Source organism: Phoenix dactylifera, chromosome 11, assembly GCF_009389715.1.
Source record: "Phoenix dactylifera cultivar Barhee BC4 chromosome 11, palm_55x_up_171113_PBpolish2nd_filt_p, whole genome shotgun sequence".
NCBI classification, from domain to species: Eukaryota; Viridiplantae; Streptophyta; class Magnoliopsida; order Arecales; family Arecaceae; genus Phoenix; species Phoenix dactylifera.
Window position 1 is genome coordinate 2,720,083 of NC_052402.1, and position 26,778 is coordinate 2,746,860.

At 39.2% G+C, this 26,778-nt stretch overlaps 3 protein-coding genes across 6 annotated transcripts; 1 reads left to right on the forward strand and 2 right to left on the reverse strand.

Annotated features, from left to right (window-relative positions):
* The first annotated feature begins 3,935 nt into the window (after positions 1–3,935).
* On the forward strand, positions 3,936–7,763 carry LOC103720242 (nucleosome assembly protein 1;2-like). Its single transcript, XM_008809856.4, has 12 exons — positions 3,936–4,174; positions 4,244–4,287; positions 4,401–4,496; positions 5,449–5,541; positions 5,738–5,828; positions 5,910–5,971; positions 6,070–6,254; positions 6,338–6,515; positions 6,614–6,657; positions 6,936–7,140; positions 7,232–7,252; positions 7,340–7,763. The coding sequence occupies exons 1-12, from the start codon at positions 4,108–4,110 to the stop codon at positions 7,403–7,405; spliced, it is 1,152 nt and encodes a 383-aa protein (XP_008808078.1). The 5' UTR covers positions 3,936–4,107; the 3' UTR covers positions 7,406–7,763.
* On the reverse strand, positions 7,601–18,495 carry LOC103720262 (probable ADP,ATP carrier protein At5g56450). Its single transcript, XM_008809881.4, has 2 exons — positions 18,026–18,495; positions 7,601–9,309 (listed from the first exon to the last, which is right to left on the reverse strand). Exons 1-2 carry the CDS (start codon positions 18,383–18,385, stop codon positions 8,683–8,685), a joined length of 987 nt encoding a protein of 328 aa, XP_008808103.1. The 5' UTR covers positions 18,386–18,495; the 3' UTR covers positions 7,601–8,682.
* A 1,687-nt stretch (positions 18,496–20,182) lies between these two features.
* LOC103720271 (heterogeneous nuclear ribonucleoprotein Q-like) lies at positions 20,183–26,552 on the reverse strand. 4 transcript variants are annotated; one of them, XM_008809891.3, is made up of 9 exons: positions 26,357–26,552; positions 24,334–25,158; positions 24,139–24,255; positions 22,711–22,851; positions 22,331–22,504; positions 22,018–22,222; positions 21,759–21,916; positions 21,552–21,637; positions 20,183–20,573 (listed from the first exon to the last, which is right to left on the reverse strand). In XM_008809891.3, the coding sequence occupies exons 2-9, from the start codon at positions 24,793–24,795 to the stop codon at positions 20,456–20,458; spliced, it is 1,461 nt and encodes a 486-aa protein (XP_008808113.1). In that variant the 5' UTR covers positions 24,796–25,158; positions 26,357–26,552; the 3' UTR covers positions 20,183–20,455. The 4 variants fall into 4 exon arrangements, with proteins under 4 accessions (XP_008808113.1, XP_008808138.1, XP_008808129.1 ...); XM_008809916.4 differs by having other exon boundaries at positions 20,183–20,589; XM_008809907.4 differs by having other exon boundaries at positions 20,217–20,573; positions 24,334–24,804; positions 26,357–26,503.
* Between the last annotated feature and the right edge of the window lie 226 nt (positions 26,553–26,778).

Below are 26,778 nucleotides of genomic sequence, written 5' to 3' on the forward strand. Positions count from 1 at the left end.
ATTCTTTTATAGCTCAAAATTGATTAATATATATAAATTATGACTAATTTTGAGAAGCCTGCGAACTGCAACGGTGAATTGGCTGCCATGATTGCTGTTATAGTCAAAATCTTTTACTATCAGCAGCAGAATACATGCCAAAGTTACCTTCTGGAAAAATTTTACCGGAATTTCTAACAAATGGCTATAAAAACAAATTTAATCAAAAGAAAGCATCTGTCTCTCTGTATTTTAAAATCCTTGCATCTAGATCCCGGCATATCTACTCTCCTATATCTTTTATAGCTAGCTGTCGGAGATTGGTGGACATCTGTAACAGGCATGCGTTGCAATGTTATACCACTGGATTTCTACAGGAAGAAAGCAACAAATTGATTCTGATGAACTTAGGTTTTTGGTTTGCATCTAGGTGCAAAATAGTGGAGGCCCGTACTAACCTTTGATCTCTGTTGGAACCATTGGGTGGTGCTGCTTTCCTCCCAATCTCGCGGGGCATGCAGAATTACAGGCATGCAGAGCGTGGGACAACAATCTCATGGGGATGATGCATTGCACTCAAGCATGCAGCATTTCCAGCACAAGTACTGCAACCTCTTCGCCTGCAATTGCCACTCATTTGTGGAGAACTGCCTGAAAACCAGCTTGCAATCTCTGTTGGAACCTGATAAATTTTGGAGAGGAAAATGGGTGGATGGCATGTCAGTTTTTCTGTCATTCTTCCCCTTTGTTTCATTGTTGTGCATTGGGATTTTGATGGCTGGTTGGCCATTTCTCATTTCTATTGGTTGGGTGGTTTCTTTTTGGGACTCTAGCCTCTTTTAGCATGGGAAAAATGAGGTGGATTAATTGTTCTGAACACTTTCTTTATACTTAATTTCCATCTTAAAACAGTTGCCAACCAGCACAAAGGGGCAGATATGGTGCTGCATGTCAGGTACTTTCTCATTCTCTTCTTGCCTCTTGGCTTCTGGAGTAATGAATTTAATAGTTATCAACAGCAAAGCCAATCCAAGGTCTACAGCATTTTTGTTGCTTTTTCTTTCTTCTGTTTTCTCCCATTTGTCTCCACCTGTGCAGAGATTTTAAGCTTTTGAGCTGCTTGTGACTTGCACTGTGCAGCAACGTATGGTAAAACTGGATGTGTTCAGAGAGAGAGATAGATTGAACTGATTTTTCATGCCAAGGGCGTTCAATGCCTTCCATGAAAAGCAGCAGTGCCGGTGAATAAATTAGGTTTGCTCTTTTCACAAGTCAAGTAAATAGAAGTACCAAGTAAAGCACTTTCAGTGTCTAGAAGTACCAAGTGTGCAATGCTTTCGTGGATTGGATTTTTTTTTTTTTGATGGAATGCGGAGGAAGTAAGGTACTACCCCCACTCAATTTAATTAACTTGAAGTAAGCATATGTACAAAAGGAAAGAAGATTTGAAGAGGTACAAAGGAAGAGAAAAGGAAATTAAGGTCAAGCTAAAGAGGAGATGCAACTCTAAATTTGACGGTGTCCTCCAATCAATTTCTCCGGCCCCCAGGTGTTCCGAAAGATAAAAAGATTGGAGGATTTTTTAAAGGACAAAAAAAAAGGATGCCTGCCGACCAAGGAAGATTTTTTTGTTCCACTCGAGCCAAATATGCCCCATGCTCTTCTTAAGATTTGTTGAATATACCTTTTCCTCCAAGATGTCCATAAAAAGTGAAGATTAGGTGGCCATCCTCTAACAATTAGACAAGATTTAAGAGTAGTCCAGAAACTCCTCGCAAATGGGCTTCTACTGAAAAGATGAAAAATAGATTCCATATCACGACCACAAAAGAGGACGGCTTGTATTCACAAGAATCACAACCCATCCTGTATGAAGTTTGTTCTTCAAAGCAAGCCAAAGAAATACCATTACTTTCTCCTGCACTTTTGCCTTCCAGATGACTTTATAATAAGCACAAATAAGTCCTCCGATGTTGATAAGTCCTCCGATGTTGAGAAATCTATAGGAAGAATTAACTGTGAAAGAGCCATGTTGTGTGAGCTTCTAGACAAGAGAGTGTCAGCAATTCTTGATGGTCTCACTGTGGAGAGGAGATCTAACATGATCTGTTCTATAAATGCTAAGCTAATTTGAGTTGCAGTGGAGGTCTTGCAAAGGACCCAAGCTTCTTTTGTGTGTTGGGTGTTGGTTGTTGAATCTGGGTCTTTGCTGATCCACTTGCACTGTACCTGTCTCTTAAATTTGATTTTGTTAAGCTTCCTCAGTGTTGTTTTCTTGGGTTGCTCCCAATTTCGCAATCCAATCTAGTAAATTTTGTGAAAGAGCTTGCCCAATAGGACCTAACATCACCCAAACTAATTGAATTTACGAATGATAGCAGACCCAAGATTGATTCGTAATGTGATGCAGCACACTCAGCCACACGTGCATGATTTAACGAAGTGACTCGAAATCTCTTGAGGAGTTCCGTAAGGAGGTGCTGTGGATATCCAACAAAGTTTCTAGCTTCCATTGGATTGGGTCGGGATCCAACAAAATTCTGGCTAGACCATGCAATGTCCAGTCCGAACCCAACGGTTTGCTTCGATGCAATCCTACTCCATTATGTACATGGGGCCGGCTAATTTCTAGGGCCACACCTACTAACATATTTAGTGCAAGCTACTCTGGGATGCCCTCTAGATTCTCTAAAGCTGGGATGGGGAAACAAGGTGCTCTGCCAATATTCTTTTTCTATGTAAAGATATTTCTTTCCAATAGGACGGTTCACCATGCCAATCAGTCCTATGGGCTAATCACTAAAATAAGTTTTTTGATGAATGATTAGGCTGAAAATTCTATCGGATTTTTGGATTGAACCTATACAACCAGCAAGATCATAGAATCAGAGGCTGGACTAGATCTATATTTATAAATATCCAGGAATAGCTTTGAAGTAAAAGCCTATTATTGGATATTTTTGAATATAGATCTACTCTAGCTTATAATTTTATAATCTTTCTGGTTGTATTAGCTCAATCTATTAATTCAATAAATTTTTCAGCCCAATCAAGTGAAGTAAGACCTAAATTATATCCCATATTATATGCACCATATAGCGGTGCACCATGCCGATCGTAGGCATCATGTTGCTTGAATTATATGCCTTTTGGCATGCGCTTAGGTGGCAATTCTTCTTCTGTTTATTGGTGTGACCCACGCATATTGTGACCTATTAGTTAGTTATTAGAGTCCGGGGCAAAAGTTAGAATCGACCAAGTGTATAACAAAATAAAGAAGGATTTTTTTGCATGAATATTCCCCTAAATATCAAATTTTGCATGAGTACACTTTCAAAATTGATATTTGTATATATACCCTCGTAAAACACTTGTTATAATATTTTACTCTTTTTTATCCTTATTTTTGCATATGTACCCATGTCATCTAACGTCATTAAAAATTAACGGTTTCAAATTAAAATGACTAAAATATTTTTAATAGGTAGATGGGCCAAAAAAATAGTTATAAAGCAATGGAGAATAGAAAAATAATTTCAAAATTTTATTTTATTTTTAATTAAAATATATATAGTTTTTATTAATGGTATTAGCAGAACCATTATACTCAGAGCATTTGTATAAAAATAGTGTTTTATAAGGGTACAGTAGTAAATATAAATTTTAAGAAAATATTTATGTAAATTTAAATTTTTAGAAGGATATTTATATAAGAAAATCTAATAAAGAAACAGAGCAAAAATATGAGTCATACTTGCCGAGGATGTATGGGGGCGTTGGGCGGCATATCGCTTCGCCAAGCTTCGCATCCAATCCGATCTAATATGAATCTGATAAGCCGAGCCGAGCCGAGCTGCGCCGCGCCGCTTGTAGGATGGGAAATTAGTAGAAATCCATCCGTCAACCCCACTCAATCCACTTCTCCACGTATCCGTTTCCGCCGATAAAATCCCACGCACCGCCATCTCTCTCTTTCCTCTCTCTCTCTCTCTCTCTCTCTGCTTCTCCTCTAGAGCCCTCGCTCGCAAGCTAGGGTTTCTCTCTCTCTCTAACTCTCTCTTTCTTTCTTCGATCTCTTGGGAGGAAGAGTAGAGCAGAGGCGAAGCCGGAGGCTCGATTTCGGCCGCCATGAGCGAGGAGAAGGACGCCCTCGAGCTCTCCGATCTCACTTCCGCCCTTCCCTCCAACGCCCCTGGTATGCTCTCTTCTGCCTATCCTTTATTCTCTTTTTTCCTAGCCATCTGATGTCTTCGGGTGTGTGCAGCTCTGAGCGCGGAGGATAGAGCGGGTCTCGTTAACGCTCTCAAGGTGCCATCTTTGGTTTCTCTCCTGTTTGCGTTTTCTCTTAGTTTTGTTTTTTGCGATCAAGTTGGTTTTTTTATAAGCCGGTATGATGATATTGGTGGGTTATTGGGTTGTAGAACAAGCTTCAGAGCCTGGCGGGGCCGCATGCGAATGTGCTGGAGACCCTGACCCCCAAGGTCCGGAAGCGCGTCGAGGTCCTGAGGGAGCTCCAGGTCGGCCATTCTTTCTCAGTCATCATCTTCTTCATCCCTCCTATGGATGTCCTTTTTAGGCTTTCATCTTTCCTAATTAAAGTTATCTTTTTAAAATTCTTGCGGGAGGTTATGGTACTTACCTTTCTTTACTTACTATTTTCTAGGAAGTGTTCTTGTTAGAGGTTAGGGTTCTGGCATCTTCTTTAATTACTAGATTGAATATATCTGCGATTTCTGAATCAATTATTTACGCTATCAAGTTCAAGTATTCTTCTAGAACTTGGCTTGCTTTCATCGCTTTTTAATCCTGGGTAATTTAACAACCTCTTCGCTTGTATAAGGTTGTTGTAAGAACATCTTTCTTTTCTGGGAGGAGTTAGCATATATTCTCTCTTTTCAAGCCTAAAGAATGTCAAGAAGCCTACTTGAGCATCCTAATATTTCCTTTTCAATCTTCGCCCTTGGCTAGGTTAGATTATATATATATATATATATATATATATATATATATATATATATATATATATATATATATATATATATTCTCTCTTCAAATCTTTCATTGATCCCAGTGAAGACGGTTTTGATATTGATTCCTAAGATTAATACTGACAAATGGGTTTGAAATTGCCTCACCATGACACACTTGTTAGTATATGTATATTCCTGCCAAAAATTGCCACTTGTCACTTGTATCATCAATTATAGTCGTTTTGATAATTTTCAGGAGGTTTGATGATTCTTGCTTGTACTAATTCTGCTTTTTATATTCAAAGTATACTTTTGACTGAAGAACTTAGATGGGTATAGGAAGCTGTGATGATTGAAGCAATACTATGAACATTTTAATTAAGGAAAAGGAGTTTATGATTATCATCTTAAGTTTATAAATGCAGAATAGGAAACAAGGGAAATTTAAGTTTGTTTCAGTAGACTAGTGGAAGTGTTCTAATGGTTTCTCGTTATCCAGAGTCGACATGATGAGCTAGAGGCAAAATTCTTCGATGAAAGAGCAGCACTTGAGGCCAAATATCAGAAGCTCTATGAACCATTATACAATAAGGTAACCTTTTGTTGGTCGGTCTGATTTGTAGATTATTGTTTTTTTTTTTTTCAAGGCCGCTTTGTGAAAACACTAAGGTGCATTGAAAATTCAAATACTAATATTTGAGGTCGTTTGTCTCTGGACATGTTGTGCATTTGCTGATCAAATGACATTATCCTTCCCTTAATATATTTTTTGTATGTATATTGTGCAGCGTTATGAGATTGTGAATGGTGTGGTTGAAGTTGAAGGTGTTACAAATGAAGCTGCAGAAGAAAGCCCTGCAGAGGATAAAGCCAATGCAGGTTTTTGTTAGGACTCACTTAAGTTGTTATTTCATTCGTATTTGCTGTTTAAATTCTTATCTTTTGTTTTTTTTGCCTCAGAAAATGGTGTGCCTGATTTCTGGCTTACTGCAATGAAAGCTAATGAAGTGCTCTCTGAGGAGGTAAGCAGGACTGCAAGGGACGCATCTTGTTACCTTCATTTGGTTAAACAAATAACTTCTGGATGTGAATTCTTTTTTTCTTTGGTTCTTGAATTCAGATCACAGAGAGCGATGAAGGAGCATTGAAGTACCTCAAAGATATTAAGTGGTGCAGAATTGATAATCCAAAGGGTTTTAAGCTTGAATTTTTCTTTGATACCAATCCTTATTTTAAGAACTCTGTCCTGACAAAAACCTACCACATGATTGATGAGGATGACCCAGTTCTAGAGAAAGCAATAGGGTAAACTTGTTCACTGTATGCTAGATACCAATTGATGTTTACTTTTTTAAGTGCAGGAACTCATCGGATTGTTTTTGTTGTAGGACTAAAATTGAATGGTATCCTGGGAAGTGCCTGACTCAGAAGGTTTTGAAAAAGAAACCGAGAAAGGGATCAAAGAACACCAAGCCCATAACTAAAACAGAAAATTGCAATAGCTTTTTTAACTTCTTTACTCCACCTCAAATCCCTGATGATGATGATGAAATCGATGAAGATACTGTAAGTAAACTTTGTTTTTTGTCTGGGAGGGAACAAAGGAAAACTAAATAATCGTACTGTCTGTAAGCCTTTCTTATTTTTCCCATTCTTCTGGACAGGCTGAACAGCTACAGAATCAAATGGAGCAAGATTATGATATTGGGTAAGTCATTATAGCTGTTGATAATGATGTTTCTGGCGTCATCTTGTTGGAGCCAATCTGCCAATGTCATCATCATTTATGTAGAAATGATGAAAGGATAAGTTTGAACTTGTGTATCATGTTGAAAGACCATATATTTGATACTTTTATTAAATATTAGAGATTCAAGAGCTTAAAATTTAGCCGGTTTATCTATGTTTTAAAAGGTAAAGTGGCACCTTTGTAATGATATTGCATTTCCTTTAATAAGGTACTCAGCAGCCAGCTGTTATTTGCAGATCCACTATAAGAGACAAGATTATAAACCATGCTGTTTCATGGTTTACGGGAGAGGCTGTTCAGGTGGATGATTTTGAAGGCATAGAAGATGAGGATGACGAGGATGAAGATGAAGATGAAGATGAAGATGAAGATGAGGATGATGAGGATGAAGATGAGGATGATGATGAAGAAGATGAAGGGGAACGCAAGGTCGGAAAAAAGGTACAAAGGCCTTTCAGATGCTTCTTTCTTAATAATAATTGTTGTTAATAGCATCTGACTTTTCACTATCTCGATTTTGAAATGCCCCAAGCAGTCGGCAACTAGGAAGAAGGTGCGCAATTTCTTTTCAAGTTTTAGCCTATGTATTTGTAATATGCTTTCCTTTTTTATCATTGTTGCTTATGCTCTGGAGCTGCAGAAGAGTGGAGCTCATTCTGAGGAAGGTCAGCAGGTGGAACGTCCAGCTGAGTGCAAGCAGCAGTAATATGTTTCAAAAATGAAGATGGTGTCATGCGAGACTTCCTTGAGTGTAGTGTTTGAGGATCTGTTTGAGATGATGATCAAGCAGAACTCTTCTGTTCTGATTCCCTACTGTGATTTTATTGGAAATCTAGTGGAATTGGAGTAGGGGTTGGAAATCTACTGCCCTTGTCATATATCATGTGATTGGTTTTTCCCGTTATTCCATTTTTTTTCTGGGTTCTGCGGATGGGGCGTCTGAAAATCTGTGAGAATACCCCTCCGCTGGGGTAAGATAAGGGTCACACCACGTTCAGCGCCTGTATGATGCATTTTATTCTCATAGTCGTTAATGATTCGGGACTGAAAAAAAGTTCTGCCAATGGTGTTCCTGTCTGAATATGTGCTTTGTGATAGTTAATAGTCGAGATTTTTCTTGTTTTACAAGACAGAAGTATAACTTTAAATCGAATACAGTGCTCTTGAGCCGCACAGAGCAAGCCAAGGTATCGTGTGGTTGATCGGGCGGTTCGGGCCACCAATCATCTGTGTTAGGAGTGGCGAATAAGGCTGGCCGGATGTTTGTGGCATATAATGTGGATGAGGACATTAATGCTGATGAGGGCACGCGTAGGTCATTGGATAATAAAGCCAAAAAATTTACAACTGCATGGGCACAAAGTTTGACATTTTTATTTTTTTTTATTTTTGTTGGTAAGCTCCAACTGGTAACGGCTCCATCCTGCTTTCTAATATTATGCTCGTCATAGCATCCAATCATCCAAATATTCTTAGAATTATGCTCTCCTAATCAAGGTTTCAGTCTCCGGATCTTGTACCGGCTGTTACACAAAGCCTCGTCGTGCTAGAAACCCAAAAACACACTGACGTGAAGCATCTCCCTCATCTTGAGTTGATGCGGATGCTCATGCACCCTGGAACCGAGCATGTTTTCCAAGTCCTGGAGCTACAGAACACGTATTTTTTACCAGTCTTGCCCGACAGGTATTCGCTGACCTAATTAAAATAAAATTTCTTGCATTTTGATTCTCCTTTGAAATGAGGATGCATATCTTGTTGAAGTATAGAAGAAGCTTTGAAATGAGGAGGAATATCTTGTCAAAAAACACGGTATACACCACTCCATCAGCGAACAAAGGAAAAAAAAAATCGAATTTTCCTGTTACAAAATGATCTACCCCCGACCTAATCTATATCCGAGAAAACCTTCATCTGCTCTTCTTCTCTTGTATTCTGGCTCCTGTCAGTTTGGAAAACGTTGTTAGAGAATTTATTTTCTTATCACAGTCCACCCCAGCTCATGAACTTCTTCACCTCGTCATATAAAACCAGTATAGCAGCTGCTCCAGTGCTTCGGAACATGTTAGATACTGCTCCACGGTAAAAGGAAGCCAGGCCCTCCGTCCTATATATCTTCCTCCAACAATCGAGAGTGCTATGGTACATTGGTTTCTCCATTCCAGACTGCATCATCATTCTCCTCCGTACGGTATCCAGCGGGTAGGAGACGAGCCCTGCCATGGTTGTGACTGCTTGGGCCGTCACCCAACGCTTCCACAGTGCAGAGTCCTCGGACACCAAAAAATCTTTAGCTGTGTCAAAGCCTCCAAAGTACAGGCCCCGATGGACAATCATCCCTTGGAGTGAGGCCGGTAGGCCCCGGTAGATGCCCCTCATGCCATCTTTCTGGTGGATCGTGTGGAGGAAGTGGCAGATGCCCTTGAATTGGCGGGAGTCCGTCCTGCCAATGTCAGCTGCAAGGCGGGTGTGGGCAATGTCCAGCGGATAGATGATGGCGAGGGTTGTGCATCCAGCTGCAGCCCCCGCCATGAAGTTGGCAGCTGCGACCGACGTGAAACGCCCATCTACTGATGCTTCTCTACCCTTCAACGTTGTTCTGTACAGATCCTGAAAGAGTGACAACAAATTACATTAGAACATATCACAAGTTAAGCATGCAACGTTAGCTTGTTTTGAAGCAGGGCACATTCCATCATTGTTCATAAAACTTGAGACGGATTACTGTGAAAACAAGATCTCTCCTGCTAAAACAAATTTATACAGCAAACCTATGCAAATTTCAAACTTTTTTTTTTTAAAACAAAAATTCCTTTGGCAAGAGTTTTTCATGGACTTAAATTCATCATAGTTCTTCTGAGTGGTTTTTTAATTCTCAACAGAATGGCCGGTCAAATGATGTAGGCATGCCGCAATAATCTTGTTTCCCCACAATATTACTACCATACGACCAAACAGCTGGTTCCAAATGAAAATGGAATTCAAAAATACTACAATAGCCCATATGCGAGGCTGGCAATAGAAGATATTGCCACAAGACTTAACCTGCACGTTAGCAATTTTCCATCATATATTAGCATTATAAGAGACAAGCTCAATCATATAAAAATGATTGTTTGCCATGCTCAATTATTCATCACAGATATTAGAGCTCGGGAGGGTATATGCGCGCACGAGATGGTCAACCAAACTGCAAGCGCTAAAAGTCAGCAGCGGAGAATTTCCAAGAGAGGAAAAATGATATTTGTAAAGAAGGCTTTTTGTAACCCTCTGAAACGCCACAGGCAGTAATTTGGCAACCAAGGAGAAGCTTAAAGACTAGGTGGATGCCCAACAATCAAGACAGTCCAAAAATGATAAAGTTTAAAAGTTAACAAATATAACCATGAGTCTTAGACAAAATAGTTAAACCACAAAATGAGATAGATATACCAAATTAAATGAAGTAAATAGGAGATACCAACTTGAAAACATCCAACGGTAATTCACAAATCAATCTCATCTTCCACATTCAAACATGATGCGAAACTTTAAGGCAGTTGCCTAGGTTCCCCTGGGTAAGGGACTATCTAGGCAGCCAGAGCAATGGTCTTTCAGAACAGTGGTAAAGAAAAACTCACACACACACACACAGAAAGAGAGAGAGAGAACGAGAGATTTCTGCCAGGTTCCGAGTGCCCCACACACACACACACACACACACACACACACACACACAGAGAGAGAGAGAGAGAGAGAGATTTCTGCCAGGTTCCAAGTGACACACACACACACACACAGATTTCTGCCAGGTACCAAGTGCGTGAGCACACAGACATGATAAGCCAATAATTTGAGGACCCAACTAATTTAAGAGGGCATGAAAAGTTTAAATGTTTGCTTACATCAAGAGGACATGAAATGAACATTAATGTTAGTCGCCTAAATACACGGACGACCATCACAATAAACACATATCATCAGGCAAAACTGGTCAGGCATTCCTAAGCCATATATGAGATCAGATCTAGAAATGTATAGTTAAATAATATAGTATTAAGTTCACACAACTAATCATGACCTGAACATCTTACAATACATGGACAGAAATTTCATCACAAAACAAATCACTATTTCTTGCCATTGAAACTGTGGGTCTTTATTGACATTACAATTTAAGGCAATTTAAATGTTGTAGATCATGAACTCTATAATTAGATTGTCCATAACATATTTTGCATTTGAGATCTAAGCACATATTGTATAGGTAAATTTTTAGCTCAATATTCTCCTGTTGATCTACCTCAATATGTGCAATCATGACATTAAAATTTTAGACATTATCATGTAGCTTGATAGGACTGGGAGTAGGCATCTGCATTAAGAAAGCATGAACTTATATGGTTAGAAAATCTTTATTTGAAAAAATAAACATCAAGAAAGAAAAAGAGAAAATAATATAAATAACAACATTAGCAGGATGCTTTGATGAAACCTCGTTAACGGTGCAACAGAAGCTACAGTATAATTTGCTGAAATATTCTAACAAGACATGATATTCTAGAGCAACTGCAGGAGTGGGCGGCTGAAAAAATAAGGAACCTAGCATGGTGTTGGAATGGTAGGATGAAGCCTATCATAAGTAATTCAAATTTGTCACACAGAAGGAGGATAAACCATGATCATTATCACATCATGGATCATCTGTCCTTGATAAAGTTCTGATTAGCAGTCCTTCAAGTCCAGAGTACTACAAGATTTCCTACATTGTCTAGTCATAATGAACATGGTTTTCTACCATGTCCACTTCGGCAAATACTTGATTAACTAACTTAGATATGGCATCTTTCTTCTGGCCTATTCACTGTTGATATTTTTCAAATTTTAGATGGCAATAATAGATGATGAGAGGAAACAGGCCTTAAAAAGTTATTCCCTCAACTTGTACATGAAAGAGATTTGCAAAGTCAATAATTGTTAACATGGAACATGCAGTCAATCTTTCCTTCCAATTGCACATAGTTAACAGCAGGGTGTGCAAGCATACTGTTCATATAGATAAAAGGTGAAGTACAGAATCACATATATTTCCATCCAAACTGCACGTTGGCCTCTCTCCATACATTTTAAATAGAAGATCAATCTTTACTGTCAAATAGATGATAAACTTGGATGACCTCCTCAGTTATGGAGGCCTACAAATTGTCTGGATATAGAGGATGCTGCTAACTAAATTCTCTTTATTATCTTAAACTTTCATAGAGTGCCAGCCGCAGAGAGGAATGCCATCAACTAGGGCGCTATTTGCCACTAACCACTCGCTCGCCGGCCGCTCGGGGAATGGGAATGAAAAACAAGAGATACTTTTTCTAGAAATATGGACGAATGGAAGTTTAACTCCTAAGGAAGCACTTTATGAAGCTTCTCGTGTGAGGGGGGGGTAACTCCGGAGTGAAAGTGGTAACTCAAAAATCCTTACAACTACGAGCTAATTTGCATTCTCAAATTAACTAACCTTATCTATTTAATTCCACCCGAGGGTATTGCAAGCTAATTACAAGAATGTTTGCATGCAAGTCATTATGTCCTTCTTGGTACCAAGACAATCCTTCAGTCATGCCTAGTTTGCTAACCATTCAGCAAATCCATTACTTTTTCTATGTCCACGTAATACTTTATCCTCATCAAAAGACCCAGTAAGCTGCAGATTTACACCAACAATCGGAGGCCACCTGTAGTTCCCATTCGAGAATTCCACATCAATTTTGTCGTCAGATCTACCCAAATCTGAATGTATACCATGTCCAATGGCCCATAAAACCCTACTCTGTTCACCAGCCAATCTCAAGCAATGGTGTCATCTACGATGCATAATGTAGAGTTTAAAATTGAAAAAGACTTGAAGTGTCTATTATGACAATAAACAACAATTTGAAAATCTAAGTTTAGTAAAGAATTGTAGGAACATGCTATTAACAAGACAAGAGCAAACTTTTAAATGTTCTCCATTATCAGTAATCAAAAGCAGAAGCTAATGGGTGTCTATTCAACCAAATTACAACCTCGAACAATTAAAGATAAAATCCATATACTATGTCCAAAATACCGTGATATATTATTTATGCTCAATGCTTCTAGCTTCTTTTTTTTTTTTTTTGCTAAAGCGGGTGGATCATACCTGACGAGGTACGGATACACCCAATAAAATCGAAAAACAAAATATCTCGGAGGGTCGGGGGCAACTCTCCATCTCCAGCCCACAGGGTACTACCGGAGTGACTGGCTCCATAAGCAGCCACCCAGTCCGCAACCCCATTAGCTTCACGGAACGCATGCTTGGCCTGGAAGGCCCCTCCAACCCCTACCATTATCCAGATATTTTGGAGCAAAGGGTGGACGCAACCATTACCCCTTGGGCTCCTCCGGATCCAACTGATGACCGTGGCCGAATCCCCCTCCAAGACGATGGAATTGACCCATAAAACACACCGGGCGTGATGAAAGCCTCCTGCAGCGAAGGCCCCCTGCAGCCTCGACCCTGGCAGACGGATCCCAAATAATAAAATCCACACTGCCCCACGTACCTCCGTCCAAGACAGACCCATCGAAGTTGACCTTAAGAAAACTCGGAAGTGGGGGCTCCCAAATGAAAAACACCGTACGGAATGCTGCCGAAACATAATGGAAACCCAGATGTCCCGAGTTGTCAAGGTCCTTTCAACAAATATGATGTGGCTAAGCTCCGCCGCCTGCACACGGGCACTCTCCGCCACCAGTCTCGGCGACATGCTGCGTTCGCCAAAGGTTCGAGCATTCCTAATCAGCCAAATCTAGTAGGACGTGCAAAGCACCCGAGCCACCTTCTGACGAAGCAGAGGGGACTCCGAGCATCGGCGCATGACCTGTAGAAACTGGTCCCTCCAGCCTCAAACCTCCCGTGAGATTTCTGTGGGTCGCCAAGTCGCCCTAGCCCATGTGCACTGAAACAGGGCGTGGTCCACCGTCTTGTCCACACAACAATCCACACATACCAAGGGAATACATGTATCAGCAGCTCATCAATAATGATATATTATCATATTGACACAGGATACACCTATTGGTGCAAAGACAGAAAAATATAGGTGAATTACCATGTGTTAGTACGTTATCAATATGAAGGGCAATACTAGTATGGCAAAAACCGATATGGCCAGTATGCACCAGTACTGAAATCCTTGCTAGCAAGTCTCGAACATTCATTTCTACAAGATCTTGCTCTATCTTGGAACCTGATCTTAGAGCCTGACAGAAAACACATCACAGTAAGAACTATGGTTGTCTTGGCCCAAAATAACTGCAGATTTGCATCATTGACTAGCTTCCTTGATACATTACCATATGTGTGGAAAGAACCCGAAACATCAATTAGAGAACTTATCCTAAGAACTGAATAACCTGATACATAGTTGAAATCCAAGTGGATCCAACAGATTATCCTTGGCCAATGGTTTCAGGATTGGTAGCTAATGATTGGTCCAAAATTAAGCACGTCCAAATTCTCGGGATACATTGAGCAATATGACCAATCAAATCTTGGCAAGCACTGTTTGTAATAACACTTACAATGTAAGGTTCAGGTTTTTCAGGAGTCCAATGACTCAAGTTAATTGGGATTTGTAGATCAGACATACGAAACTAAGACTCAGGTTAAAAGGTTACTGCAGTCAAAGCATGTTAAAGTTGACACCCTTTTCTTCCATCAAAATTAAAGCCCAAACCTATCAATAAATTGTCATCAGAACATGGCAAATAAAGGGCAAAGCAATCCGGCTAACATAATTATTGGCCTGCCCACATCATGCAGCCCTGCTTTCAATTTGGACACTAGGGGTTGTAAATTATTGGAGTTCTGAAGAAAATCTAGCATATGCAAGGGTTCTCTGCTCAATCTTAATTTGCTTCTTGATTGCAGAAGTCATACTTGTCCACACAAAGACAGTTTTGCTTGTCTTGATTGGCATGAAACATGTGTCTACTTCTCCTGTTATTCAAGGACTATCTCTGTTAAATAAGAAAGCAGATAATATTTGAATAAATAATCATGCCATGCCAGCTAATTTTAACCCAACTTACTTGGAGGATGCAAGTCTCTTTTTTCACTTCCTATAATACCTAACAAATCTTTACAGAAGGCCATACTACATACTTTCACAACACATAAGAGGTATATGCATGTGTATCATTTAGTTTTTCATGATATGGGGCAAATAGATGGCACATTATCAAACTCAAATTTCCTTCATAATGCATTTGAAATATACACAATGTGCATATTCAAAGAAAGGGTCTTTAAAAATCTTTGGGTGATAGCCACCTCCTTCACCATGCCATGCCACCTAATTTAAACCCAACATACTTGTAGGATGAAGTATCTGTTTTCACTTCCTATAATACCTAAAAAAAATCTTTGCAAAAAGACCATACGACCAACTTCCACAACATGTAAGAAGTTTATGCATGTGCATCATGAAAGTTTTTCATGATATTAGGCAAGATAAATGGCACATTATCAAACTAAAATTTCCTTCATAATTCAACTGAAATGCACACAATGTGCATATTCAAAGAAAGGGTCTTTAGCAATCTTTGGGTCATTGCCACTTCCTCTTGTCATTTCCTCAATCACCCGCATATTCAATATGTATATAGAGGAACAGTAACCAATTTATTGACACATTAAATGCCAGTAAAGTATGCCATCCCTTTGTACCAAAAATGCCATCCCAAGCATCACATCCAAATTTGGATGATTTAGTAGACACTCTCATGATCTCATCCAATTGTTTTAGGCAGAATCAAAGCCACACCAGAAAGCATAACATTTAAGAAATCACCCAATTTAGAAGGTTAAGCATTGTGACTCCTTTTTCATCTTGATAGGTGATGCAGGCAGTCATGTATAGATTAAAAGGAGAGATGTGAAAGGTAAAACATGTTTAGCATTGATAGATTTATTAAGAAATCATTAAGTATCTTAATAAAGCATTAGATGCAGGGCCTTATATTGGTTCAAACATTGTTACAAGTTTTACATGTTTACTACTTTATTGACTTAGCTAATTTAATGGAAGGATGTATGCATCAGAAAAAAGTTAAGGCGTATAACTATTTTTTGAGGAAAACGGCAACAAACATCAGTATGTCACCGTTATTCCATTAAGAGTATAAAATGATCTTACAAAAGGCGAAAGAAAAAAATGAAAGAGGCAAACAGAGATAAAGCCTCAGATATAACCCCAGTCAACCCAGTCAACACAGGCCCAGCTCAGCTGTAGAAAAAAGTGAATAAACTAGTTGGCTTGCAATAAACTCCATTTTAAAAAGCATCTATGCAGTCACATATGCAGCCAATTGGCGTATGTACCTCCTATCCACCCTATATAGGGTCCAACCAACTTTTATATGCAGATGAGAGGCATAGTGGGTGCTCAGGTGACCACATAAACCTGATTGTCTATATATGCAGCCTAAGCAAATGTAGATCGGACAAAGTGGGTTGTTTGCAGGCCAGATCATGCCCATGAAAATACGAGGTATAAAATCTCTCACTCCACCTCATGGGTCAAGGGTAATCAAACCCTATAGCATAACCTTCATGTGAGGGTGAAAGAGCAGATGGTGGTGAGTGGTCTTGATGGTAAATGACTAGTGGTGGCAAGAGCTGATGGACGAAGGAGGTAAGAATCCTTTCTTTTTCCTCCTCTGCCTACATTACTCCACTTCCAACAGATAAACTCCTTATTTTATTTAGTTGATTCAACTGGTTTCACGAACCTAGACCAGAGGCTTCGATCTTTACCTGCACTATTGTTTACAGCATATTATAGGAATTTAGACAAGTTACAAAGAAGACAATTGTTAGCCTTGTTATTATTACACCCCCATTCATTAGTAGCCGTTTATTAACTCGATGTGAAAGTTGCCCTTCTACATCAATCACCATAAGTAGGCATGCACACAACCTTGATAGCATATCAGCTTTGCACATTTGGTATCTTTGTCGTGTCATATATGGCCTCAAAGAACTCTGGTGCATGGTTTTGAAAATCTGATGAAGCTGGTCTAGCAACCAATTCCACGTGTCATGAATAAGATCATGCTAGGTCTGTTCATAGTTGTCGATTATTTGGTTATATATTAAGAAATTCTTACCATGCTTAACATATTAAAAAGCTCTTGTTCCATTTGTGTCTGGTTTTGGTAAATCTTTGAAAGAGGCAGGAAAGTTAGTAAAACCTATCCTTCAGTATGATCAATCTTTCATCAACAAATCTCTATTACTATAGCACTTGTGCCGTCTTTCTCATGAAATCAATTGAATGTGAAGTTCATTACGTATTATCAGAAGACATCTCCATTAATCTTGGCATGCCCCTATCTGAGCCAAAAGTCGTCTTCAAGATTCGCATAATTACAGCAAACGAACTATCATCTCTGAGTGTTTTTCTCTCTTTCTCCATCTAATCCTTTGTGCTTATGAAGATTTTTTTTTTCCTTTTAAAGACCGCAAACAAATCACCTGGTCGTTTCTGTTCTTGTTTTAAAAATGCAAAAAGACGATTCACCTCTGCCAACATTTTGGTTTTAAGTTTCCCACCAAGAATTCAGTTACCATGAAAATGAGGCTTTCACTAACAATTGCAGGGCGAGATGGAGACAAAATTTTCATGTAAATTCCTATAAAATTATTCCATTACAGATAACTCTCTCGAGTTGATTTCCACGTGCACAAACAGCTCAAGTTAAAATAGTCACATTCATCAAAAACCAGCTGCGACCAACTCTGGCACTACCATTAATGATGCTCTTCACCACAGAGACTATCAAAAAGAACCAACTAAGGCTTTCATTGGGCCCCTGTGTAAATAAATTCTCAAGAAAACATCTAAAGAAACTTCCAAAATCGTAAGCCCTAGCCCAAATCCAGTTCTCTAGATGGAGAGACTAGGAGAAATGAAAAGAAATGCGAAGAAATGTCCAACAACCTAATCTAACGAATCAAGAACTCATCCGCAAACGAACAGGGACCAAGATGAAATCCCTCACATAACAAGAATTCAAGAAACTTCTAAACATGTCATCCCTCACAAAATTCGGGAAATTTAACACTAGCGCCAAGAACCTCCCAAAGAACCTAATCCAGCGAAGAAAGCGAAGAGCGAGTCAAGAACTCGCCCGCAAACGAGCTACCAGGACGAGTCCCATAAACATCAAGTACAATATCGAAGATATATAGAGAAATTTAGATGCTAACCCAAGGATCGCACGCGACAAACAGCAAGAGAGGGAGAGCGCGGAGGCATACCTTGAGGGAGAAGTTGAGGGCGACGGAAGGGTAATAGCGGAGGACGCTGGTACCATTACCGCGCCAGAGAGAGAGGACGCCCTCCTCCCGGACGGTGCGGGCGATGCAGTCGACCATCCCCCGGAAGCGCCGCCGCCGCGCGTGGCCGAGCAGGGCGGCGTTGCTCTCCTGCGTCTGGAGCAGCAGCTTCGCCCGCTCGATCGGCGCCACCACCGTGTGCACCACGGCACCCATCACCGCCCCCGCCACCAGATCCCTCTCGAAATCCCCCATCCGCCTCCTCCTTCCCCCATCACTGCCGGCCCCCCTCCAGTGAGGATCGCCGCCGCTGCCTTCTTTTCCGTCTCCTCTTCCCCTCATTTCCTTCTCCCTCTTTCTCTCCCTCTCACTCTCTAAAGCTTCGGCGTGCGGGTCACGCGCCCTGCGATCTCCACACCCAGAGGCATTTCAGAAACGACCTGCTTCGGTGACGGCAGGCTCCCTCCCCTTCCCCTGGCCGCGTATATATAGAGGCACAGGTCACGTGATATTCACGTGCATCAGAGACGGCCGAGCGAACGTACGTTTGTTGCCTCTTACCGAATTTCCCCATCCTACGGAAGGCACGCATCTCGAAGCATTCTGAGTCGTTCCCCTTGCGGCTTCGTTTGTAACTCCGTTTCCCCGACGTTGTTGCTTTTTTTTTTGTCGTACAACCAAGATTTTAAATAACACATTCCCCCATTATAATGGCCCCAAACAAAACTGTTATTTATGGTTATAATGCTTATAATAGTCATCGTTTATCTCCAAAAAAAAAAAAAAAAAAAGACAACAAAGTTTCAAATCTTTAATGTTAAAGTAAGGACTGAAATAGTGGCCGTTATAATGATATTATAATAAAAAATAATAAATAATAATGAAATAGCAACAAAAATTACTTTTTTATTTTTAATTATATAAAATAGTATATTTTTATATACAATTAGTATTATAGAGATTTTTTAGATTAAATTTAGCTTATTTGAATAATACAAATAAAAAAATATAAATATTTATGTTATATTTATCCGTTAAAACAAAAAAATAATAGAAAACAATGATCGTTATAAATTTTCAAAATTTGTATGTTGTTTACCTTAATAATATAAGATGAGAGAACTGAAATTATTACAATGATCGTTATAGCAGTTATAACGCTTTTATTTCAAACTATCACCTCAGTCATTGTTGATGGCTATAATGCTAATAGTAATCATTTATTATCTCAGAAAACAACTTTATAATTTTTAATATAAAAACAAACATTAAAATAACGATTGTTATAGCGATAATATATAATAAGAAATAATGGATAATAATAGAAAATAAAAATATTATCTCTTTACTTTTTTATTAGATAAAATAATATATCACTCATTCTTGGATGGAATTTTTAAAAATAAAAATATTTTCTTTAAAAAATACAAGTAAAAATAAATATCATTGCAATCCATTATAACAAGAAATAATAGGAAATAAAGATTGCCATAATTTTTGTGTGTTATTTGTCTTAATAATGTAACGGGATGCGATCCAAAGTGCTATACTGGTTATTATTCGACCAGCAGCCTTTTGGCCTTTTGGAAGCAGTCAAGGTTTCAAAGGTATCGATACCGGGCTTCTGGCTCAAAAAATAAAGATAAAATATTAAATATAAAGATAAACGAGTCAAAAACAAAAAGGTCAAAAGTGAGACCTTTCCGTTGGTCATAAGAATCGGTACCTTGCTGCTTCTTGCCTTCAAGGGGAATAATTGTGTCATGCGGTGGCTTTGTTGGAGTCAGATCAGCCGTCACAAAGTTGGATGGCAAACATTGCAGCAGCCGATTTTAGCAAAAAAAAAAAAAAAAACATTGCAGCAGCCGGTGCCCGCAACCAGGGGGGGCGCTACGTGTTTTCTGAGTCAGCCATTAGCAATTAACGGTCAAGTGTTACGTTTAGATTTATAAAAAAGGTTTTCTTAAAATCCTTATATTATTTTTTCTACAAAAAAAAACTAAAAGGGGCTAATCTCTACCTCTAAATAGGACACGACAAAACCGTTCATACAAACGGGGAGAGAGCTAATAATTAAATAATCAAGTTGAAGCCATCTATGTCCCCACATATAATAATACGCGCGCTAAAACTATATATCATGGACGGCAAGTCCCTGGAAGCGTCATCCATATGACACTAATTGGCTAGAAATTGAAATGTTACGTGCTGAAGTCAGCTACAAATACACAACGATGTTTAGACGTGTGATATCCCCCATGGTTTTGCTAGCCTTACAAAATAACGAACTGTCCAAAACTAAAGTACATATCTCAAGCTGGTAAAAAAAATTCTAAGCTGATTGTTATTCTGACGACGACGACCCATGTTGTGCGTAAAGCGATCGCACCCGCGAAGAATTGGCAAGGTACGTCAGTAAGGGCGGAACCTGCGCCCGCGGTTATTGTCGTTGCTTTTCCGACCCCCACTGGAGCTGGCACTCCGATTACCACCTTGCTGAGGTGCGGTTACAGCTGCTCCGGGTTGTTGCCTGCAAGATACATGGCCTATCTAGGTATAAAACAAGACAGATTTTACTCATACATATATATATATATATATACATATATATATATATATATAGAGAGAGAGAGAGAGAGAGAGAGAGAGAGAGAGAGTTAAAAAAAAAAAAAACATGAGGCTCCTGCAATTGTAGGGTCCGAATTCAGTACGAATTGTGTACACAGATAAAAAGAGTAGCTGTCTAAATCAGAGTCACAAGCATGGCATAGAGAATTTAGTTCGCTAGGTAGAAAGATTCGAATTTTTTGAAAACCAGTTGTATAGGCAATAAGTCCAACAAATTTCTTTGATAATATATAAAAAAATAACACAAAAAGGATGAAAATTAGACATATCTGGACACTCACTCGTGCAAAGACAACATGGACAACATCACAGCAAACTTGAAAAAGAGACACTAACAAAAACAAAAGGAAATGAATTTGTAATCCATGAATATTTGATAATATATTCTGTAAACTTTATGTTTCTCTTCCATATTTATATGTTTTGAGTTTGTTATGAAATAGTCGAAGCTTCAGAGAATAATTTATCAAATGATAAGACTCTGAATAATTCAATAATTACTCAACAGTCCACAGAATGAGTGCAACTATGGTCTGAAAGACGGACCACAGAGCATGGAATCTCTAGCTCAGTGCTTGAGCTACCAGGTTAAACGAACATGTTTTCATCACAAGGAATGATAGATCCACAAGGCAATGTAGATGAAAATATTAACAAGGGGCTCACGACAAGCAGTATACAGGTTAGGCAGCCATTGGTTCTCGGCCGGGCCCTCGCACAAAATTCAGGGACATGCAGTCAGTCTAGTATAGCAGTTTCACACCTACAAGGTCAGATTAGTCCAAGTGTCTAGTTTTCCTTATTTGTTTGAGTAGTCTTTAGCATGAGGAAGTTTCTGAAACATCAATGAAACAAAGCCTAGCATCTTTACTGTACTTACAATACATATCCAAGGCGCCCATCAGGTAATATCATTGGCACCATAGCCATGCCAGCAGGGGTCTGCCCCCTTCCATAGATCATTGGCTGCAAAATAACCATCATAATTGTATGATTATAATAACAAAACCACCAGAAATCACATAGATCGATATAAAATTAACATGCAGCAGCTATCTGAATCTACCTTAAAAGAAGCATACCATACCTGTGCAAAACCAGGTGCTAAAGCACCATAAGGTCCCATTACACCGTATCCCATGCGAGGAAGATAATTTGGCAACAGAGGACCTTTTTGAGCATTGGACGCTGTTTCACCTTTCTTATCAGCTGGAGGCTTTGCTAGAGAGCACTCAAGAACATCACCTATTTATTAAGAGACACAAGGAGGGAACAGAATGAGCCATGAAGGAAAATTTATAGCCAGACATAACAAAGCATGTAAAATAACTAGCATGAATAATCACCATCAAGTTCATATCTTTCAGTGTTCTTAAGAGCCTTCATGGCCATTGACCGCTCTTTAAAATGCACAAAACCAAACCTCTTCTCCTGTCCAGACTTTGCAGGCGGCAGAACCACCTTTGTAATTTCACCATGGTGTTCAAAGAGCTTTTTCAACTGATCTTGGCTGACATTTTTTGGCAAATTCTTTACATAAACTGCCTTTACCTGTAAAAATTTTGATCAGCAGACATGTGAGTGCCGAAGAAAGGTAGCCTGGCACAACAAAAGGAAGGAACAACTGAGCTGAAAAAACTTAACAGAATTAACTAAAACCTGAGAACTAGAAGAGGGATCCCCACTCCTAGGGTCAGCCCAGCTCACTGTAGGGGCATTGGAATCAAGCTTGAATTTTGGGGTGGACATCTTTTTTCTTGAATATTCCGCACATGCATGGTTGTAGTACTCAATGAATGCAAAACCACGATTACGGCTAGAATTTTGTGGATCCTGTGATAGTAGACAAGTGTCATACGCAGAGAATATTGACGAATCACCCACTTTAAGAAGCATGTGCAAACAACGCTAAAAGATTGCTGCAATACTTTTAAGTGATATCAATAGTCATCAACAAAGTAACATATTATATGAGCAATGTCAGCAGAAATCAAAAACATTGGGCAGATGCAAGTGTTATGAGAAGGAGAAGCAATTACCTTCATCAGGTCTACAGTAGTGACCCCTGGGCCAACATTCATCACAGCCATCCTCAAATCATCCTCCACCCAGTTTCTAGGAATGTTACCAATGAATAATCGATTTTTTGCTTGAGATGTCGAGCACCTTACCTGCTTCCCCTGCAGTACATTGCATGCCCATAACAGTGTTCAGTCAAGAATGCAACAAGAATCTGATAAATCTAATGCCTAACTTTTTAGTTTAAAAAGTTATACTCTTGACTCTGCCTCTTTTTAAAATAAGGGCCAAATGGTGTCATGAAAGCATTGCATTCGACCTGTTTCAAATATTTCTTTTCTTAAATCATAGTTCAAATATTTTTTTTCCTGGATCCATCCTATATATCCCATGCTCCAGCTAGGGGAATAAACATCCAATGAGGTAGAACCATCTTGATGGAGATGACAGGCCCATTTTCTGTATTATCGATAGGATCCATTATAACAACTCACATACTTATATTTTAGAAATACCGAAACAAATAAATCAAACAGTCAAACTACCAGAATGGTCTAGAAATCGGAGTCTTAAGTGTCCTTTTTTTTTTTGGTAAAAACTAGGACTTTATGTTCTTATGGACCTAATTCATTGCAATTTGATCCAGTAAAATGGAAGAGTTATTATTTTCCAAAATAATATGTAGAATTATCGCATATAGAACCATAGCAACCGCCATAAATTGTGTAGTTCCCTAGCCTGATGCTACTTAATCATATTCCAAATTCATTGGTTTTAATATATCCCCTACAGTAGTTTATCTTGGCACAGATATCGAACTACCCTCAACAGTTTTTGTAGCCATAAATACTATTCATTGGGTGAGATCTGTTGACTTTGATATCATTCAAGTGTAGATCTCAATAAGTGATCATGTTATAGATCTGTGATTTTGCAATTACCTAAAAATGAAACAATGATCCTAGTTGTCATCTCCGTACCTAGTTTAATTGTAAATCTTTACTGAGTACACCTTATATACTGCCTTTGGGCAACCCTCTCAACAACTAAAAGGTCCATTCAAAGAACATGGAGATTAGTTGAAGCAATGAGTCTCCCATTACTTCAAAATAGTTTAAGTAAAAGAAAAAAAAAACAGAATCTGCTTGGAAATTTAAGAAAGAAGTCATATTATGTCATCATTTATTTTTTAATACAAAAAGTTAAATAGTCAATTGCATTGCCCTTGATAATTTGTATCCATAATTACATTGTGGGATTAAAGTGAGCTTCACAAAGGCTATGACACAGCCATTTAAACTAACCCTCTTTAGCAATCATCCTATGGAATCACTTGTGTAGAGATATTATGCAATTTCTTACAATAGAAACATTACATCTCCAATAAATATATCGAGAAAGCACGGAATTGATAAAAGATACAGCAATATAAACAAAGGGGGATCCACCTTAAATTCAATATTATTCAGATCTTCAATAGCCTTTGTAGCCAATTCTTTGGTTCTGAAAGTAACGAAGGCATAACCTTTATTCTCTGATGAATCCTTGCCTTTCATAACCCTGACCTGTCAATGTCCAAAAATACATAAATATGATTTGCATAATCTGCTGAAACGCAATAAGACAAGGAGAACATAACTGACCTCGGTAACCTCTCCTACTGACTCACAGAAGCTTCTCAAATCTTCTTCTGATGCATCATGAGGTATGCCACCAACATAAACCTCAGACCCATGAGGAGGAAGTGCAAGGAGTTCAGCATGTTTTCCACTTTCATCCTCATCCCTCTCATCATCTTTCATCGCATCAACTTTTATAGCATCACCAGCACCACCAGAAGCATCTGCATCAGTTTCATTAGCAGTTGCATTCTCTTCTTCCTCCTCTTCAGGGTCCTCTTCCTCCACTTCCTCCTCCACCTCCTCCTCTACCACTTCCTCTTCTTCCTCTTCCACTTCCTCAACTTCCTCCTCAACTTCTTCATACTCAACCTTTTCTTCCATCATATCCTCAGGTTCATCAAGATCAACCTGCTGTTCCAGCTCCAGTGGCTTTACAGGCTCAGCTGGCTTAGCAGCTGCAGCACTTGCTCTTGTCCTCGGCATCTTATGTATCTAAAAGAAGCTTGCAAGGCAACTGTGAATGAAGCACAGGTGCCGGAAGCATTTGCAAGAGGAAGAAGATAGTTGCAGAAGGAGGAAAAAAATAGAAAGGCCAACAGGAGTTGCAGAGTAAGAATCTAAACTCAATGCAAGCCATGGTATGGCTCAAAGGAGTTTCAATGTGAAAGATTTTCGTTACGGGATGACAACAATAGTAGTAATAATAGAGACAGGCAGGAGAAAGTATCGCAACATGATAAGCAAGAGGATGATGCTCAGTAGATGCAACACTGATGAAAAGAATTCCTTGCAAAAATCAGATACCAAGCTGAAGGCCAAAATAAACCCGCTTGTTTAAGTGCATAACTAGTTATGTTCCCGTGTAAGGAATAAAAAAGGAAAAAAAGAAAAAAACAACACCAAAGTGAGAATTTAGCGCATGAAAGTACCACGAAAAGTAAAATGGAGAATAAATGCTGTAACCATAGTTTTTGTACCCAAAGATGCAACAATTGATTTACATTCAGCCAAACCACTATGAGTTGCTTGATATAAATAGTATCAAAACAACCAGAAAAGTGTAAGATTTTTTACAAGCAAAAATTATCAGCATACCAACTGTCACCAACAATAAAGCCACCCATTGCCATGAAACATCATTAATATACCTCCAATTGCAAAGTACATTTAAGAATCCATAATAAATTTAACCATCATTATGCTCCGCAAATATTAATAGAGGCATGAAGCTATTTTCATGTCATTAACCATCATTATGTATAATCTCACCCTAACCCCACAAATATATTGTTATCAAAAAACTTTTAAAAATGAAGGTTTAGAATATAAAAGATTATATGCAGATAAATCAAACAATGACATATAGTGAACCAAAAGAAAAAGAAAACCAATTTGCAACTATTGCATTTCATGATACCATTTAACATCAGAAAGTAACACTTCTGCATGACAGAAAGTAGTACCGAGGGAATACACCAACAGAAAAGATAAATCCAAAGTTCTCTGAATTGAAATTTTGCATAGAAAACAAATTAACGGCAAAAGTACTGCCCCATCGCATAAAACCCAGCGGCAGCCGCTTCCATGATGCGAATTGAACAAGCATGTCCTATGAAGCTAGGAGTCTAAGACCATGTCAATTAGGACTAACAGGCCAGAAGAAAACAAGAACCCCAATAATTTCCAGTTTTCAAACCATCTGGGTCTCGCTATGTATTGTTGGCAATAAATAGTGGAAACTAAACCATACATCAAATAGGGAAAAATGATTGAAGTTAGCCTTGAAGATACGATCAGAGACAATGGGCCATTTGCCATGAACCCTAGATTTCTCCACAATCCCCAAGTTAAAAAGGCGTTTTCGCGCAAAGCACTACCTAAACCTTCCTAGGTTGCATTGATCTAAGCAGAGATTGTCTTCTCGAGGTTAAGCGCCCCAATAAATCGAAAAGAAGACAAGAATCAAGAAACGCCGCAGGCCTTTTCAGAAAAGAAATCTCAGTTGACAAAGGAGGGAGGGAAGGAGATCGAAAGCCGGACTCACCAGAGAAGCAATTCAGCGAGAGCGAAGTCGAAGACCTGGAGCAGCGGAAAAGAGGAACCCTAGTGGGAACGGAACATGGCTCCCGAGTCCCGCGACGCCAAATTATTGGAAGTGGGCTTTCCGGAGCTCCCACCTCCCCCGTGGGAATTGCGGGCCAGGGCTAACCCACGCTCTCTAGCAAGTGAGATCGGATTGATCTCGCCTACCAAACGTGTGTGCGCGCGTATGTGTGTGTTTTTTTTTATAGCTAAAATGGATATTTCATACATTACGAGTACAGATATACCCAGTAAAGCCGGCAAACAATAAGTCACATCCTCTCTTCTGCCCATAGAGTGTCACCTGAGTGGCGCGCCACATACGCTGCTACCTAGTCTGCTGCTACATTGGCCTCTCAGTACACATATCTACCAAACGTGTTT

Coding starts and splice junctions, on each gene's coding strand:
- LOC103720271 (XM_008809891.3), bottom strand. CDS start 24,795: ATGCCGAGGACAAGAGCAAGTGCTGCAGCTGCTAAGCCAGCTGAGCCT. Junction 24,256..24,333: donor CAGTAGGAGAGGTTACCGAG/GTCAGTTATGTT, acceptor GGACATTGACAG/GTCAGGGTTATGAAAGGCAA. Junction 20,574..21,551: donor GGGCGCCTTGGATATGTATT/GTAAGTACAGTA, acceptor TGTATCTTGCAG/GCAACAACCCGGAGCAGCTG.
- LOC103720262 (XM_008809881.4), bottom strand. CDS start 18,385: ATGAGGGGAAGAGGAGACGGAAAAGAAGGCAGCGGCGGCGATCCTCAC. Junction 9,310..18,025: donor CCCTCAACTTCTCCCTCAAG/GTATGCCTCCGC, acceptor TCACTCTTTCAG/GATCTGTACAGAACAACGTT.
- LOC103720242 (XM_008809856.4), top strand. CDS start 4,108: ATGAGCGAGGAGAAGGACGCCCTCGAGCTCTCCGATCTCACTTCCGCC. Junction 5,542..5,737: donor ATGAACCATTATACAATAAG/GTAACCTTTTGT, acceptor TATATTGTGCAG/CGTTATGAGATTGTGAATGG. Junction 5,829..5,909: donor AGAGGATAAAGCCAATGCAG/GTTTTTGTTAGG, acceptor TTTTTGCCTCAG/AAAATGGTGTGCCTGATTTC.